At 31.3% G+C, this 18,319-nt stretch overlaps 1 protein-coding gene across 1 annotated transcript in view; it reads left to right on the forward strand.

Annotated features, from left to right (window-relative positions):
- Positions 1 to 18,319, forward strand: part of LOC143922516 (cubilin-like) — a 57,516-nt gene that overhangs the window by 32,850 nt on the left and 6,347 nt on the right. The window contains exons 35-53 of the mRNA XM_077445778.1: positions 1,452 to 1,623; positions 1,943 to 2,148; positions 3,318 to 3,464; positions 3,558 to 3,781; positions 4,654 to 4,829; positions 4,941 to 5,162; positions 7,429 to 7,581; positions 7,656 to 7,837; positions 7,994 to 8,159; positions 8,244 to 8,477; positions 9,280 to 9,365; positions 11,591 to 11,758; positions 11,827 to 12,049; positions 13,647 to 13,828; positions 14,776 to 14,916; positions 14,981 to 15,152; positions 15,239 to 15,448; positions 15,515 to 15,641; positions 17,400 to 17,626. Coding sequence (XP_077301904.1) covers positions 1,452 to 1,623; positions 1,943 to 2,148; positions 3,318 to 3,464; positions 3,558 to 3,781; positions 4,654 to 4,829; positions 4,941 to 5,162; positions 7,429 to 7,581; positions 7,656 to 7,837; positions 7,994 to 8,159; positions 8,244 to 8,477; positions 9,280 to 9,365; positions 11,591 to 11,758; positions 11,827 to 12,049; positions 13,647 to 13,828; positions 14,776 to 14,916; positions 14,981 to 15,152; positions 15,239 to 15,448; positions 15,515 to 15,641; positions 17,400 to 17,626 — 3,418 coding nt within the window. The remainder of the gene's footprint in view (positions 1 to 1,451; positions 1,624 to 1,942; positions 2,149 to 3,317; positions 3,465 to 3,557; positions 3,782 to 4,653; positions 4,830 to 4,940; positions 5,163 to 7,428; positions 7,582 to 7,655; positions 7,838 to 7,993; positions 8,160 to 8,243; positions 8,478 to 9,279; positions 9,366 to 11,590; positions 11,759 to 11,826; positions 12,050 to 13,646; positions 13,829 to 14,775; positions 14,917 to 14,980; positions 15,153 to 15,238; positions 15,449 to 15,514; positions 15,642 to 17,399; positions 17,627 to 18,319) is intronic.

Consider the following 18,319-nt stretch of genomic DNA (forward strand, 5'->3'; position numbering starts at 1 on the left):
CTGTGGGAAAAAATATATCACAAAAGTTACGTTTCAATGATGATACAAAAAAAATTGTTTAACAATGTTGTAATTGGGAAAATAAAGATACAAGTTTAACATTAAAAATGAAGACTTTTTGGAAATTAGTGGCAGCAAATTTTTGCAGTTTCTCATATTTGAATAGATAAACTTTAATAATTGATTAAAATGATGGTTGAGTCGAAGAGGAGTCTATTTAAAAACCTTCGTGAAATTTATAATTTTTACAAAAATATCAAACTCAAGAGTGGATATTCTAATCAAAATTTCTACGAAATGAATCATATTTTTGATAAATTTAAATTAAATATATACTTTTTTGAGTAATATTTAATCAAAAAAGTATCAATAAGGCTTTCGATTAGACCACAATTGACCTCCAATCTGGAAGTCACAAAGTCTGCTTTCGTTGGATATCACGAGTCACAAGTTTGTTGGACTTTTGACACGACGAATTAAAGTTTTACTAACGGTACTTCAAAGTATAGATATTGAACAATATAAAACGATGATATTTTAATAGTTTTTCGGAAAATATTAAAATGGTAAATATCTGGGCAGGTCTGCAAACGGCCACACTGCGTAAGCAAGAATGATAGAAGCCATGTTTAGAAAACAGCATCTTACCATATCATTAAATCAAAATTCATTACTTATGTTATAAAATGTGTATGCATATCTCATACTTTGCAATAATCGAAATATATATATGTACATACAATTAAAAATTTAAAGGTTGTGGCAATTTGCAGGTACTAAATCTGCGAATTATTGGCTATTTGCAGTTACTATATCTACGACAGGCGCAAAGCCGTCTGCGCATGCGCTTGAACTTATAATCCGATTGTAATTTCTTACATTTAATGTATGCTAGACTTGTTTAATCAATCGTTCATTATACATGAGGCAAATAAATTTCTCCAGGTTATTATAATAGATTTATATCATTTAACTAGTTCGCGGCTTGTACTTGTATGTAGGTATTATACGTTGTATATGATAATAATTTTCTAAAAATTAATAATATTAACTAATTTGGATTATATTTTTTATTCTACGTCACTTTACGAGTTCGAACTAAATTTTAAGAGGTTTAAAACAAAATTTTAACATTAAACACGCTGGCAGTGACAGTTAACACGCATGCGCAGAAGGCTTTGCGCCTGTCGCAGATATAGTACCTGCAAATAGCGAATAATTCGCAGATATAGTACCTGCAAATAGCCAATAATTTGCAGATATAGTACCTGCAACTAGCCACAACCAAATTTAAAACTATATAACTTAAACTAACGATATTTTTCAATATACATATGTAAACGTGGTCAAGTTTCACATTTGAATACAAAAATTACATTTGTGTCCAAAAAACGCATGTTCATGATAATAATGATATTTACATACTATAAATACAAATGTTTCTTTTATAGGTTATCATTTCCACGACATCTATTGACAATCCGAACGATTGGATTCAGTTGGATAAATATTGTCTGAATAATGCCACCGAATTTATCGTTGATGGCAATAGTAAATTAAAAGTTGAATTTCATACCGATCTATCGGGAAATGGTACCGGATTCAATGCTTTGGTCTTTTCAGGTTCTTATGCAGATTTTATGTTTTACTAGAATAATTATATGTATGTAAATAATTTATACTATTTTGAATTTTCTGGTTACTAATTCTGATCCATTCATTGGTGCGTATATTGGTATTATTATCAAGATTAAAGCATATTTAGATATATCTATGTATGTATGTAGATTTAAATTTGTTTTTCATTCAATGTGAAATATTCTTTATGTGTGGTAGAGTGAATTGGTTAGGTGCGACTTAATGTAAAATATACTCTTATATCGATAACTTTTTCTTTGAATAATTTTAAATATCAAAAATACCGGAATAATTTTTTTTTCAGTTTGCGGTAGTCACCTCACATCTCCAACTGAAATATTATCACCTTCGTTTCCAAACAACACTCAATACACGATATTTCAAAATATACGAAGACAAATTTCATGCGTCTGGACTATAGCAGTTAAGCCAGGACGGACCATAAATTTGGAATTTTTAGAAATAAATGGGTCTGATCCGGAACCAAAAGAGTGTAGAAATTATATAATGGTAAGAAATTTGATTCCTAAGCAGTTCCAATAATGATTCTTTAAATTTGAACGAAATTCCAAAATGAGTAATTGGATGTAAAGAACTGAAATTTCTACAACCTGACTGAATTCAGTCGCTCACGGAAAAATTTGTCTACAGACAAATCACTGAATCAGATTTTTTTGTCATTGTTGCTTTGTCAACTTGTCTCATATGATCAAAAGATCGCATTTGACGAAAGACTTTTTTATTCGACGAAAGATTCTCAGAGATAAAGTTGATAGGTTTGTCTGTCGTAGGATATTTTGTCTACAACAAATTTACTAAAATACTGCGAGGCTTAATATATGTACATATGTATGTATGTATATACCAGTAGCATTAGTATTATTATTATATTATATTAGCATTATATAAAATATATGTATAGCAGTTGTCTTTTACATTTTCATGCTAACAGAAATATCTTAAGTAGCCTACCTTTCTTAATAAAATCTTGTTTGTCTTGAAAACTTAATCTTCTGATTAATTTATCGAACAATCGACAGAGAATGCAACATTTTAAGGCCTCGTTATTTGTTTCTGCGCACTCCGCGCTGATTTATTGGGAATCGTTTCGCGAGCAGGATCCCCTGCTTTGTTTATTCTAAAAAAGTTTTGTGTAACTATTTAAAATCTGTGTAATAAAAAAAGCTCAGAATGATGTTTGATAGACACAAATCAGAATATTCTTAGTAAAAATTTCATAAATGCTTGAAGAGACGAGTAAATTAAAATATTCACCAGTACCGCGAAGGGAACAGATTTGAAATGGCGAGTCCGTGCTAGCTAACGACGCGGTGGACCATACCATAACAATCCACTACCTTATGTCAGGCCGATACCAGTATCTAAGCTTCGCTAATGCGATTGAAAAATATCAATAGACAGCGGTTTTAATTTATTATAATTGAATTGTTGATATAGTGCAATAACGGCACGCCACTAGTTCATACTATGTATGTACATATATACATATAAAATGGAAAAATTTAATATAAATATTTCGTCATATAGAATATAAAAAACGTTGCAATTATGGTAAATGGAAAAATATATAGAAGCAAGGAACAATGAAACCAAATCATTTTCTTACGAGTACCAAATCGCAAATGACACACCCGATTGATAACAATTTTAATTTTCAGATTAAAAATGGAGGCTCGGACGATTCACCACTTTTGGGTAACGGAAAATATTGTGGCGACTATTTGCCGAATGTTACTCTTCAGACAAACGGTAATCGTTTATATGTGAAGTACAATTCTGTCTATATATATCCTGCACCACTCTCTGTATGTATATACGTATAATATGCATTTGAAGTACATATACCTATTGTTTTTTAAAATACAACTATAATTGAAAATATGTAAAAAATTGATAAGTTTCAGTCTATTTTCAATTTCAAAATTAAATATTGGGAAGTGTCTTTGGAATGCGAATATCGATTGAAGTTGACCGATAGTATAAGAAATACTACAATTTCATCACCTAACTATCCCAATATACCTAAACCATATACAGAGTGCATATGGGTCATAATGGCGCCAGCGGGGGAGAGAATCAAAGTTGATTTCATTGAAAAGATCGATCTCACACCTGACGATCGGTAAATTTAATTGGTCATATTTTTTAGAATAAATAGATGCTACACTCAGTTCTTAAAATTGTTCATTTCATTAAATTGTCAAAAATTACTAAGTTCATGAATCGGTCAGCTTATACATAGTAAGTATTCTTCTAAAAAAATCATTGAAATTTACACAAATTAATATGTACATACAAACCAATTGTATTGTACGGTTTATTATTTTGAATAATTCATAAAATTGGCAGATATTTTCACAATTTTTTGTGAGAACTAGAACTGTTTTTCACGAAATTGGGTGTATAAATACAGGTGGAAATATTCATACAGTATTGTAATATTCAATATCATAATTTGTACAGTAATATTTAGTTGCTTCACTTATTCCCGTTTCAGCATAAGTTAGTAATATAAAATTATTTTGGGTAGTAACTTTGTAAGAATAGTACATCCGAGTCAAAGTATTGATATCCTAATAAGAAAGTCAACTAACTCTCACTTAATTCACCAATTAATCAAAATTTTATCAAAAGAATAAATTTCAGTTTAAAACTCATATCACGCATGAAATGACGTTGACGGATAAAATGATATTTTTTTTAACCTTCTAGAAAGTTAATTATACAATATCTATTAAGAGTATTTTTAAGTAATTATTCAGATTCCACTCAAAGATTTTAGAAAATTCTGGAAATAGTCTTCTCAATAAAATAGTATTCTCAAAAAGAGTATAAAATGAAGTAGAAATGTTCCATAACTATGAAATAGAAATTCTCAATAACAATATTCAAAATGCTCTCAAAATATTTTCACTATATGAGAAAATTTCCGACTGACATTCATCATCATTTTATTTTCGGCGAGAAGAATTTTATAATGCATTCCGATTCTAGTTGTGAATTGGAATATGTGGAATTGCGAGACGGTGGAACGAAAGATTCGTTACCTATCGGAAAATTCTGCGGAACTACTCCAGGAACCAAAAAGTCCACTAGCAATATTATGTACATAAAATTCTTGACTGATGTGCCTGATCCCAAAAATGGGTTTAAAGCCGTTGTCTCGATAGGTAAGCGCAGAATCAGTATGTTTTTATTGTATGAACATATAAATGAAACAAATATTTTTAAAAAATTCGATCAGAACATCCTTCATAAATTTTACAAATGTTTCATTCCAGACCTTTGCGGTGGTACAATTTACAATCGGAGAGGTTATATTTCTATGCGGAAAAATCTGTTCATGGCCAATCAGAATAATGAGATTGAGTGCATATGGAATATAGTCGGAATTCCGGGTGAAAGTAAATGGATTAACATAAACAAGCTATTCTTACCTGAGAGTAAAAATTGCACAGAATCCTACTTAGAAGTGATGGAGCTAAATCCCATTAACAGTAGCGGTGAGTTATAATCCATCGATATATAATATATATATTTATATATATATATATATATATATATATATATATATATATATATATATATATATATATATATATATATATATATATATATGTAATAACTGGGTTTGGTTTATACTTTATATGGTTTATACTGGAAATTTTGACTGATTTGAACTCAGAATCGATCACTAATCACGTTTTCATGGCCTAGGAAAAATGTGTCAGTGATTTTGAAGATTTTTAGTATCAGTTACTGAAATGCATCGATACGACGTAAATTTTAACTTGACTGGAAGTGGTACCTTCCCTTATAGGTGTCTTATTTTTTTAAGTTTTGGATTCAATTATCTCCTTTACCCTTTGAGTGCTGACGTCTTTTCGATGACGGCTGAAAATTTCGGCAACATTTCCGACTAGAATTATTTAAAATCCAATAGAATGCAGGTATAACAATTATAGCTAATCCAAACAAATTCTAGATCACTAATGTAATCCTCAGAATCTAAATGCCACAATCTAAAATACTCAACAGTTAAGGATTTCCACCGGATAATTCTGTTATAATAAATTCAGAAATTCTGGTGTAAATGAGTTTTTATAAACGTTGACAAATTAATGGATTACACGACCCATGTTCAATGCACTTTTTTTCAATGCTACCTTTAAAGGCTTTAGCAGGTAGTATACTTGTTTACTTTGTGCATACTTAATATGCAACGCCTATCGTCGTTTTGTAAGCCCATGGACTCGCCAGCAAAACGCCGATCTGCTTTGGTCAGCATTCAAAGGGCTAACCGCTGTACGGGTCAGACTGAACATTTTTTTGCATATAGTGGAAATGATAAATTTTAAATGTTTATATATTTATACCTCAACCGAAAGTAGTACTTTTACATTATAGAATCACAATCAGGTTTTTTATGTTTTCCCAGCCACCTTTGCGTGTATTGAATTCAAATTTAAGAAGTTTAAGCTGAAGTTTTTTTTTCACATTTTTCAAATAAGCTGAAGAAGAATGGTTTGCATTGTACCTATACTGTATAATATGTAGATGGTAGTAGAGGCTGTGATTTCTCAACATTTTTTGATTCTCGAGATGTAAGAATCTCATTTTCTATTTAATAATAATAGAGAATATTTGAATCTCAAGATTTGGGAATCTCATTTTCTCGGAAAAATTTTCACTCGAGAATTCGAGATTTTCATTTTTGTTTCTCTAGAATTCTCGAGTATAATTTTTTTTTAATATACTGAATCGATTTTTTTTAGCATATAAAATCGACAACATACAAAGATCAAAAGAACACAATGACATGATGAAAGAAAGATACATATGTATGTATAGAGAGATATAAAAGAATATTGAATAGAAAAAAAGTAAAATTATATAAAAAAAAATACTATAAAAGAAGGCATGAAAAGAAAATAAAAATATACAATAATAATTTAAAATAGTAAAAATAAAAATTTATAATAAAGAATTCTATAAAATTCATAGTATTGCTACCCGTCTTTGCCCGTGTTTTTGTGCCCAAAAGATAACATAATGATTAAAAAATAAAATTACTGGACATACCGTACAAATAATAAAAATACTGCCTATCTATGCATATTAAAATACTGACCAAAAATTGATTACTATGTATGAAACAAATACATAATTAACAAATCAAACAGCTTTACCTGTTAGGAAAAACTTCATGCTTCATGCATATATTCATACTAAACATTTTACAATAAATTTTATGTTTATTGAACAAAAACATGTAGTGATAAATTTAAAATATTCTCGATATTTTCGAGATTCTACCTATGTACATATAAATAAACAATTTTTCGAGAAACGAGAATCTCGAATTTTCATAATAAAATATTCCCGAGAAACGAGAATTAAAATTTCTCGATCACAACCCCTAGATCAGAGCATCGTAACCTGTGCACCCCGGTAATATGTCTAATGCGTGCGAGTGAGATCACGTGTGAGGGAGAAAACCGATGTTAGTTAGTGTTTTGTCCCTACGCATATACGGAATAACTAGCGACTACCGATGAAGTATATATGTATGTACATTTATACGTGGCTGACAAACTCTACGAGTCGTAAACAATGTGTGCCGCGAATATCCAAAGGTTATGCCGCGAATATCCAAATATGCTCTGCTCTAGATGGTAGTAAAGAACTACCGATGAATCACAGAACTATGTTTTACATTATATGTACAAAGATCTTAATATTAATTTTCGTGTTCATAATTTATTTCAGATTATTGGGTGACAGATAGAATATGCTCATTAACTAAGCCGATTCTGATCCAAATGTCGAGCAAATCTATAAGGTTGAAGTTGTTCTTTGAGAAAAAGTCCATGAAAACATTAAATTACACAATGGGAGTGTCGTTCGACACTTTCATGACTAGTGAGTACCGTTGTTTGGGATTTATTTATATATTGTTTCCAAAAATGATTCAATACATTTTTTGTGTCGTACAGATTGTGGAGGACTTCATAAAACTCCTGAAGGTGTTTTGAACGGTCCCAGATATTTTCCTAATAATGCGCGTGATCAGTTCTGCGTGTGGGAAATATTAGTACCGCAAGGTAGAAGGATAACTTTGGAGATAATTAGCGGAATTGGACAACCACCAATGAATGAATCCGAACTGAGACTTTTTGTACGTATAATAGCATAAAAGAGATAAATTCTCATATATTTAAAAAAAATCTGGGGGGTATGTGAGTTCCACGTTTCCCAAAAAGATTGAAACCATTAATTTTATAATGAGCATCAATTCAAGGTGTAAGATATGTTTGTTTTAATTTAATTTCAGATTTCAAATGACTACAATTCCAATTCGCAGATATACACCAATTTTGAAAATACAACTAATCGTATAGTAGAGTCGTCCTCTAACAAAATGATGGTTTCCTACGGGCTCAAAACCAATCGGAACTACGAACAGTTTCAGGCAAAATATACATCCGACAAGGAAACAGGTTACACGTCCATTTTCTTTTTAATGTATTTTCTTTAAAAGCTTCACAAATTGAAATTCAATAATATTGTTCTCGCATCGACAGTATGCAACGGTGACTTTTCGAAGATGTCCGGCATCATCAGTTCTCCAACAGTATCTCTTGGACCTTACTATTGCGAGTACGAGCATACTATGTCGTACAGCACTTTACCAATAGCCAATACATTCAGGTCTAATTCAGACTATACTTTGGCCATAACATTATCGAAACTAGCTATAGGAAAAAATTTTGGCAGCTTTTGCGGTTCGCGTATGTCGCAGATTTCCATCGTTGAAGGTAAGATTAATTGAATAAAAACTTCACATATGTTACACCCAATTTCAAAAATTGCTTATTTCATCAAGCTGTCGAAAAAAATTCACGGGCAGTGCAAGCCTGTTGCTTTTTTCCAACAGCTGACGTAAACGGCAGTTTCTATTCATACTGTCGAGCATATCACGCTTTTGGCACGTTCGGATAAATTTTGGCCGAGTGCAAGGTAAAATGGACTAACATGTACATACATTATAAAGCGCGACGATACGGTGCTATATTGTTGCGCAATCAATATTGTCACAATATGATGTTTCCGAAAATATTCATATGCGCATGCACACGTGTGCACTTGCCACTATGACGTCACGTCGTGCCTGATTATTTCTTCAGTGGCCAAAGAAAACGGGTTTTGTTTAATACATACAGTCACATGACAACTATTGTTGTTATTTGCTTTTACGTTTACGACATTAATACGTGCCTACAAAATGTACCAATACTTTTCATACTGCTGGTTGCGTGCAGTTGCCGGGACGTGCTGTGCTATTATGAATAGACTTTAATCATAGTGGGCTTATAAATACTACCTCCAACTGTCATTTTGAAATTTCGTATCTTCATATGCATATTTTTGTAATTATTATTTAATATTATTATTATTGATGACTAAATATTATAATTATCATTATTATTATATCATTGTATTATATTTATTTATTTTATCATTTATTTGTATTATTTATACATATATTATCGTCTGAAATAAAAAATAGTATTATTTAAATAAATTATTTTAATATTTATTTATATTTGTATTTTTCAGAATTTCGGTATTTGAGTGAAGATTTTTGCGGAAATTACACTGATCCCATTACAATTCGATCTAACACGCAGCGAACTTCAATCTTGGTAAAATTTTCTTCCATCAATACGAAATATTAGAGATATGAATGGGTTTCACCCGTGTAAAGTATTTGTGTCAATTTCGAACGAATCTTTTGGGGCTGACGTACAGACGAAAAATCAATTTTTGGGGAGTCACAGGAAGCTTTAGGGGTGCACAATGTAGCAATAAAATACTGAATTTATGTAAAAATGCTTAAAACTCAATAAGCAAATTAACAAAACAGGATAATGATATGTACGTCTACATACATACAATCGTGGACAAAAGCCACTTGTAAAAATTGTTTCCTTTGTATCGTACTTATTTTTTATTCTGATTTTTACTCTCATATTTTGCATTGATTTATTTGTGTATAAAATTCATACACATACACTATGAATGTACTTAATTTTGGTTTTTACTCATTTTATTACTATTAAATTGTACGTATTTTCACTTGGGATTTTTTCCCACTGTTAATACTATTTTATATTGGGTATTTTCTATTGAATTTTTTTAATTGGAATAATTTTCTGGCCGGACTATTTTTTATTTTCGTTTAAAAAGGCTAATTGGAAGTGTGCTGAATTTTAAAGCGGTAAATACTTTTGACTTTTGATTTGAACTGGACGACTACTTAGAGAGATTTAAAAGGTGAAAAGTACTACGAATGAAAGATAAAATACCCGACTATAGATTTCAATATTCATTTTGAACAGGAAATTGACATATTTTGGGACATCGACCGAACAACACCAAGATATAGAAAAATCGCGCGATTTAAAAAACACATATCTCCGAATTTTGAGCCAATCAACATTTTTTATTACCAGATTCGTGTTTACTGGGCATATCTATAAGAAAAGTCATATATCGTATCTGAACCATTTTTCGTGTCGTACAGTGTTAACTATACGTAAATATTGAAACCACCCGTTTAAATTTCAACGGGCACAACAGTAGTATTCAATAAATTGGGAAGCATGTCAATTTTTAGTGATTTTTTTAATTCCTTTATTTTTTATATTTTGAAAATCGCTGTTTTTTTATTACTATCAATTTTATACGTCATCAAGAAAATTCGATCTTAATAAAATCGTTCAAGTTGGAGTCGGAGTCAGAGTTGGTAATTTTTGATCCGACTCCTGAGCCCTGTTTTTATCGTTTCCATTTCTGCTTTTTTTGTTTTTGTTTTTTGATTCTTTAAATTTAGTGCATCTAAAATTATTTTAATACGTTTTAAAGAAAAAGTTTATAAAAAAATCGATCGGAAACGGAAAAAAAAAATACTGTCAAGATCTCAAGACCACTCTGAGCTAACTAGAGAAGTGAAAAGGGAATGGAAATGAAAATTTTGTTCGCAAACCGAAAGAAGACATCTGATGGAAGCTGGATTACGGGTTATCAAATTCAGAAATTAGCTATTGTTTCCTGATATTAATTATGCAAGCTATGTAGATTCAATGATACGATAAATATAATTTTCCTTATACAAAATCCAATATATGTATATGTTTCAGTGAAATTATAACGGTAGCGAAATTATAATGTCACTGACGTTTCAGTGAAATCATATTCAATTAAATTTTCACTGGGTATAGTTATATTTTCACTAGAGAAATTAAATATGTACATCTTCACTGGCCCTACTATTAGCGAAATTATAATTTTTGACGGTTAGATGATAGTGCGTCACCGAAACGAATCACGCCACCCCACGTCACAACCCCGCTCTTCTCCATCCCCACTCCGATGCTGAACTCACGCTCACACGCCCTCCCCGCAACCCGCTCCTTGTAATGCTTCTACATGTTGTACTGGATGTAGAAGCATTACAATAGCATCATAATATCTTAGCAGCCAACACTTATTCATTAAAGATTAGGTTAGGTTAGGTTAAGTTAGGGTTCGTTTTATTTATTTAAGGCTAGGTTAAGTAAAAGTTTTTAGTACGTTGTAATTCAAATTCGCATGGTGCATTAGCGATTGAATTACAAATTCACTGACATTGAGAAGTGGATTTGTAATTCAATTGTTACATCCGTACTCTCTGCTTGAGTTAGTGAAATTATAATTTCACTGATATAATTTCAACATATACACTTTGAGAAGGAAGAGGGAAGATAAGGGTTGAAGTGTAGTTTTGTGCAATGTAACGCTAATGTCCGCATCGCGGCAATTTACTACCATATATAAGTTTTACTCCAAAAATTCATGTTGATTCTAAAAAAACATTGAATTTTTACAGATAAGTGATGATGGCAAAGGGTCATACCAGATCAATTATAAAGTGAATCCTTGCGGTGGCATCATCAACAACGTGGACAGCTCCTACCGAATGATAATTCCCGTCATTTTAAATGGTTCTATCGACTGTGCGTGGGTTTTTTTACCACCGGAAGGATACAAATTGGAGGTTGAACGGATTTAAATAACGAAAAACTGAAAAATTTGCTCAGTATTTAATTGGAAGGTTTGTTTCAGGTGAACACGACTGGTCTGAAACTTACGGGTGATTGCAATTCAGAGTTTGTGATTGTACGCAGAGGCTTCTTTAGGACCAAAAATTCTTTCGAAAAGTTATGTGCCAATAACATGACAGCTCCCATTGTCACCCCTCATAAACAAATGGTCTGGGTGGAATATTCTGCAGATCGTTACTACAACGAGAGTAAACTTGGATGGCAGCTTAACGTCCTAAGTGAAGGTCGGTTTTTTCAAATTTGTATATTGACTTTTCTACATGAAAGTTTTTGCGACCCCTGAGATGCCTGAAAACTGTTTGGTAGCCCCGTGACCCAAAAGGATTAAGCAAGCTTGCACTATTTCCATAATATAAATCCAAAAATGTATTTTTTCGTTCCAAACTTATAAGGTAACGGTGCCATTTGCAGTCTGGACAATCTTTCAGTAAAATTTGAATGAAACTTTTTTTTTTAATATTTCAAAAATTTCGTTGCATAGTTGAATTACAATGGAAGAAATAAACATTTGAATTTGTAGAAATGATGATCATTTTGATTATTTTTGACTGATCTTCAGATACCGATTTCTCCTCACTTATGAATATATAAATACATAAAATCAGCAAGCGCTTAAAATTAAATTAACTATCGCGCCAAAAATATTAAATAAAATACATAGAATATTAAATATAAAGTAATAAGCTTCAATGTTCAGTTCAGTTTGTATCTTTCATCTCCTGTGGCACGTACCAATTTGATGGCTTCGTCGTCTGTTGCAAGGGGCATTAAAATCCACAACGAGATTTCTGTTAACTTCAATTTGTTTAACCTGAAATATGCTGATCTGGTTGAGGTGTGTTTAATTTGACATTGTAAACGTATCCTATTATTTTTTTTTGTATTTTTACTTTATCTACATATGTACGTAGTAACAATAGATAAAGTTTTGTGATCATGCGAAAATTCGAACTCGAGATTTTGACCGATTTGAACTCAGAATCAATCACTGATCACGTTTTCATTATCTAGAAAAAATGTATGTGTGTGTCTGTGAACACTGTATTAAACATGTGTGCTCTTCACGAAAAAAATCAAGTATGATACTTGTATGAATATGGTGAAAATAAAAAAAAAACTAAATTTCATCGAAAGTGGAATTTTTTTCTCTTAGAAAGGTCTAATTTTTTTCTCAGAATTATGTGGCCACTATTCTTTCCACACCCTTGAACGTATTAATTGTATTATATTTGTATTCTTTATGTTCTAATTTAGAGCTGATAAGGTTTTGGTCAGAATTCGAACACCGGCAGTAGTATATTTTTTAAAACAATATTTCATCATTTTATTTTGACCTTTTAATTAATTTTTATTTTCTTGATATTTATGTGTATTATAATTATAGTGATAACATTACTATAATAGATAAAAAAAAATCATTACATTTACACTCGAAAATGTTCTCATAAACAGTATGTGTGAACGTGTATGTATGTTTAATTATCGAATTTTGTTTTGTGACCTTCTTTTATTCCTCAAATAAATAGATTAAGTCATGGGTTGGTCACACCCGAATTTTTTTTCTTTATAACTACGTTTAGAATTGTTTGGAACTACTCCGTAATGTCACTATGGCAAAATTGTGAATTATATCAATAAGAAATCGATTCAAAAGTAAATCCAAATCAAACAGTGAACATTACAAATAGTGATTATTTTATTATCAATAAAATCTCATTTTATAGTATTAAAGAAAGCCTTAGGCAGAATTTCAATATTAATGTTAAGCCCTCGTAACTTAAAATATGCTGAAAAAACTTTTAACATTGTAACTTTTTTCAGGTTGTGGTGGTATATTACAATTTGATAAATCATTCTCTACACCCAAATATCCATCTAGCTATGGAGAAAATGAAGAATGTACTTGGGAAATAGAGGCTAAATATGGATTTAGAGTGTCGTTAAATTTCATCGATCGTTTTGCTATTGAAAAGTCGCCGAATTGCTCAAAAGATTTCGTAGAGGTATTTCAATTGTTCATTTTGTGAAATTGCCATTTGGTTTCAAAAAGAACCACAGACGGCGCCAAAATGGCCAACAATTCTCGCATATTTCATGAAATCTGTACACATTTTTGAAGTTTCATACAAAGTATTCTTCTCAATGTACAGTTAAACCGCACCCGTCTTCTACTTTATCTATGTACGTAGTAACAATATATGAAGTTTTGTGATCATGCAAAAACTAGTATTTTTTTTAAAAAACATTATTTCATTATTTTATTTTGACCTTTTAAAATATTTTTATATTCTTGATATTTAATGTGTATAATAATTATAGTGATTTTAAGTAATAAAAAAATTTCGAACAAAATCCGACAACCGTAAGTAGAACTTTTGTTTTGTGTAAGTTTCGCTTCTAAAAAACACTCCTTTAACCGGTATGTGTGAACGTGTATGTATGTTTAATTATCGAATTTTGTTTTGTGACCTTCTTATATTCCTCAAATACATGCATAGATAAAGTCAAGGGATGGTCACATCCGCTTTTTTTATTTTAAATGCAAATACAAACTCAATTGTGTGCGGAAGTAAACTATCACTTCCAGTTCATGGATTTGTAATAATACAATTATTAATAAATTGTTCTTTTCTTTGTTATTTTCTTTTTTTTGTAAGAAGGGTGTGACATTTTGGGGCAGCCTGTCAGGTCACATTGGGCATATTGTTATTATTATAAAAATTATAAATAAATTAACAGATGAAGTCTTTTCCGTGCAATGTTGTGCCGGGTATAAGGTATATTCGTAGATATTATGAATAGACCTTTTATCTTCAATCTTTCGCGTACCACTAAATGTACCATAGTTTAAAAAACACTGCTTTATAGAATAAATATTATAAGCTACTAGATATTAATAGCCAATAACTTAAAATAAAAAAAATATTCACTGCATTGATTGATTTACCAGATATTCGACTTGATACATAAAAATTGGATATCCATGGGTAAATTTTGCGGACGCGAGATTTCAGGACCTTTTAACTCCACTTCGAATAAAATGAAAGTCATTTTCAGATCAGATTCTTCCATAAATGGAGACGGCTTTAAGGTAACCACATTCATCATTTTATTCAAAAACTAACTTTCATAATTTAATACTCTTACAAAAACAGGCACATTGGAATACCATCTGCGGTGGAACTATGTATGCAGAAATCACCCCTAAAGATATTATTAGTCCTGGATATCCCATGTATGAGGCGAATTTGAACTGTGTATATGAAATAATTGCACCGCCTGGAAAGTTTGTCCAATTGGAATTTGAACATTTCAGTCTTGAATACGGTATAACGATTTTTTATATCTATGTACATACATACATATGTATTTTGCGTTGATCGGATATATCATAACTTTAACTTTAATTATAGCTGATCAAAATAATAAATGCGATGTGGTCAAGTTGACTCTGGAAACTTACAATGACAATTTTATAGATTCGTTCGAATCTCAAACCTTCTGTGGGGAGAATAGCCCCGGGCGGCTTCGTTTTAAAAATGGTGTAAAGTTGACCTTCATTACTGACGAAAAGAGCGAAAAGACAGAACAATTAGGATTTATTCTATCTTATAATATTGACAGTATGTAATTCAATTACAAAATAATATATCATGATTTTTTTTCATTCAAAAAATTTATATTTTAAGCGTGCGGAGGTAATATCAATAGTAGTCAACAAATATCATCTCCCAACAATGATAAAAATGAATATCATCCGGAATTAAATTGCGTCTGGAATATAACAGCACCACCAGATAAGGTTGTCATAGTGCGGTAAATCATATTTCATTTTAATTTAATATTTGAATCATCATCTACTGTCATTTACCATCAACTGCTAGATGAAGGCCTCTCCAATACGTATCCATTCGTTTGTTTTGTTTTGCGCAACTTTCATCCATCTTACCCCACAAATTTTCCAAATTTCGTCCACCCATCTTCCCTGCGGCCTTCCTTATACCCTATTGCGTTCTCTCGGCTACCATTATAGCACATTTTTGTCCACCTTTAATTTATTCTTCTAGCCACGTGTCCCGCCCCATTTCAATTTCTTCACTATATTTACTACCCTTGTTATACTTCTCATCCACGTATTCCGCTTCCCGTCTCTCCTCGTTATGCCCAGCATACAACGTTCCATACTTTTTTGGGTGCATTAGACTTAGTGTAGCATCTTGGCTTTTGGCATCTTGAAAATCTTTTTCTTTAGGCAAAGTGGCATTTTTGATTTAATAACAGCATTCATATGTCCAAAATCATAATTCTATGCGTCTCTTTATTTCTTTTTCTTTATTACCGAACATGTCTATTGTTTGTCATAAATATTTAATTATTGAGTACTTCTACTATTTTGTCATCTAATGAGATGCTATCAGGCATGCAATAAGAAATAACTATTTAACACAATTTTTCTGTGTGACATAAAATTTAAATAAAAAAACTCTAACCTACAAAAAATACGAAAGCGGTATCATTTTCCTTCCAGGACTGGTTTGTCAATTGTTTACTAATTGAGAGGTCGTGGGTTTAAATCCTGATATAAATTGAAAAATTTAATCGATTTTCTCGTTTATTACAAAAGTTGCTGCCAAGATCTGGATAAATATCAAATCCATAATGGCTGTTTTCTATCAGAGTACTGACAATAATTTTTGGAACGTTCGAAAATATAAAATAAACATAAAAATTCCCTATTGACTTCCCTAACTTTTCATTCTTTATGCTGCAGAAGGTAACGGAAAACCATTAACGTTAGTAAACTTTCCCAGAAAAATGTCACTACATGACAAATAGTCAAAGTATTTGACATGGTGATACACACATATTTTTGCCTATCATTTATTTATTTATTTATACAGATATACACAGTTTTTTTTAACAAGACATCTATGGCCAAATATTGTGCATAAGTATTGTAAGTACTAAGCACATTCTACAAATGTAGATATGTATGTAGGTAGGCATATTTTAAACTTTTGAAACTGATGGGAATAATGCTGAGTTTATCGGAGCCGTGACCACAATTAAAATTGTGAACTCCAACAGGAAACGGCCGATCTGGATTAATTAACAACCCAGATCTCCCCCAGTAGCGTACCGGCATGGATTTGAACCAATGTCGATGTCAATGTTTTTAACCAGCGAGCTACGCTGTGGTTTCATGTAATAAAATAGAAGTAGAGTAGAATCCCCATTCAGTAAGTCCGGACTGCCCCTAGAATCGATCTTTTGCTCACTTTCAGAATGTGTGCCGACAAAGAGATATGTATATATTTTTACTTTATCTATGATTTTTATTGCAGTCCGATTACCGTAATTTTTACATTCCTACATTGGTCACAAATAAAAATATTAAATGGTCCCCGTGATATTTTTCAAGCTTATCCCAAACATGTGTCACCCTAATTTGGTCCTAGAAAAATATTGTGAGCTCGCCTGTCTCCATTTATGTACATACATACATACCTATGCATGTAATCCTGTGAATATGTCCATATTTAGAAGGATTGTGGTAGTAATCAATCGTATCAGTTTCCAGAGTTTCGTTATGGAGATGATGGAAAATTGCGACTATGACTATGTGGCAGCATACGAAGGAAAAGAAATTTCTGAAGACTCTAAATTGGCCAGATTGTGCGGAAATCTCACCGAATCCCTGCCAGTCATCAAATCAAAAACCAACAATATGGTATTGCACCTGGAGACAGACACTATCATTCAATATAGTGGTTTCGTGGCTGATGTTTATTTCATGTTGGGTACGAATATATGAATACTAGTCGAATATGTACGTATATATGTATGTATGTAGTAGCGAGCTTTTGGGTCTCAATTAGGGGATCTGGGTCGTGAAAGGTCATGTACAAAGACTATAAAAACATTTAAGGTAAATTAAACCCAATGAGACCCCTTGAACATTATCCTTGAAAAAATTAGATTAAGTAGATTATTACCTATATAAAATGATTTATGCAATTTAAAAACATCCTATTTGAAAGCATCATATAACTAGAATATGTATTGTAAATGTTTTCATTAGATTTTTTACGAAAATTCTATTACATGATTATTTCGAAAGGAGTGAAGATCCACAAGAAATTCAGTTCATTTTGAACAAATTTTCCTTTCAAAAAAGCATCTATTATAATATATTCCGTTATATGAATCGTTCTTCTTTTGCGTTTGAAATATTGTTCAAAAAGTTTTTTATCCAACTAAAAGTGTCATTCGATTCAGGAAAACATATCGTCCATTATCATAAAGCTTCTCTGTTTTTTAGAAACGATAATAAAAAAATTAGAACAAGCAAATTTTGCACAAATCTGTTCAGTAAAGACCGCGATAAGCTAGAAAATCTATTAGACTAATTCAAATAGATTTTCAGCAGTCATTTGAGGATAAAAAATTTTCTATCGTTTACCGAATGAAAACAAAATACGTGCTTAATTCAT

The sequence above is a fragment of the Arctopsyche grandis genome, chromosome 2, assembly GCF_051622035.1.
Source record: "Arctopsyche grandis isolate Sample6627 chromosome 2, ASM5162203v2, whole genome shotgun sequence".
Lineage (NCBI taxonomy): Eukaryota > Metazoa > Arthropoda > Insecta > Trichoptera > Hydropsychidae > Arctopsyche > Arctopsyche grandis.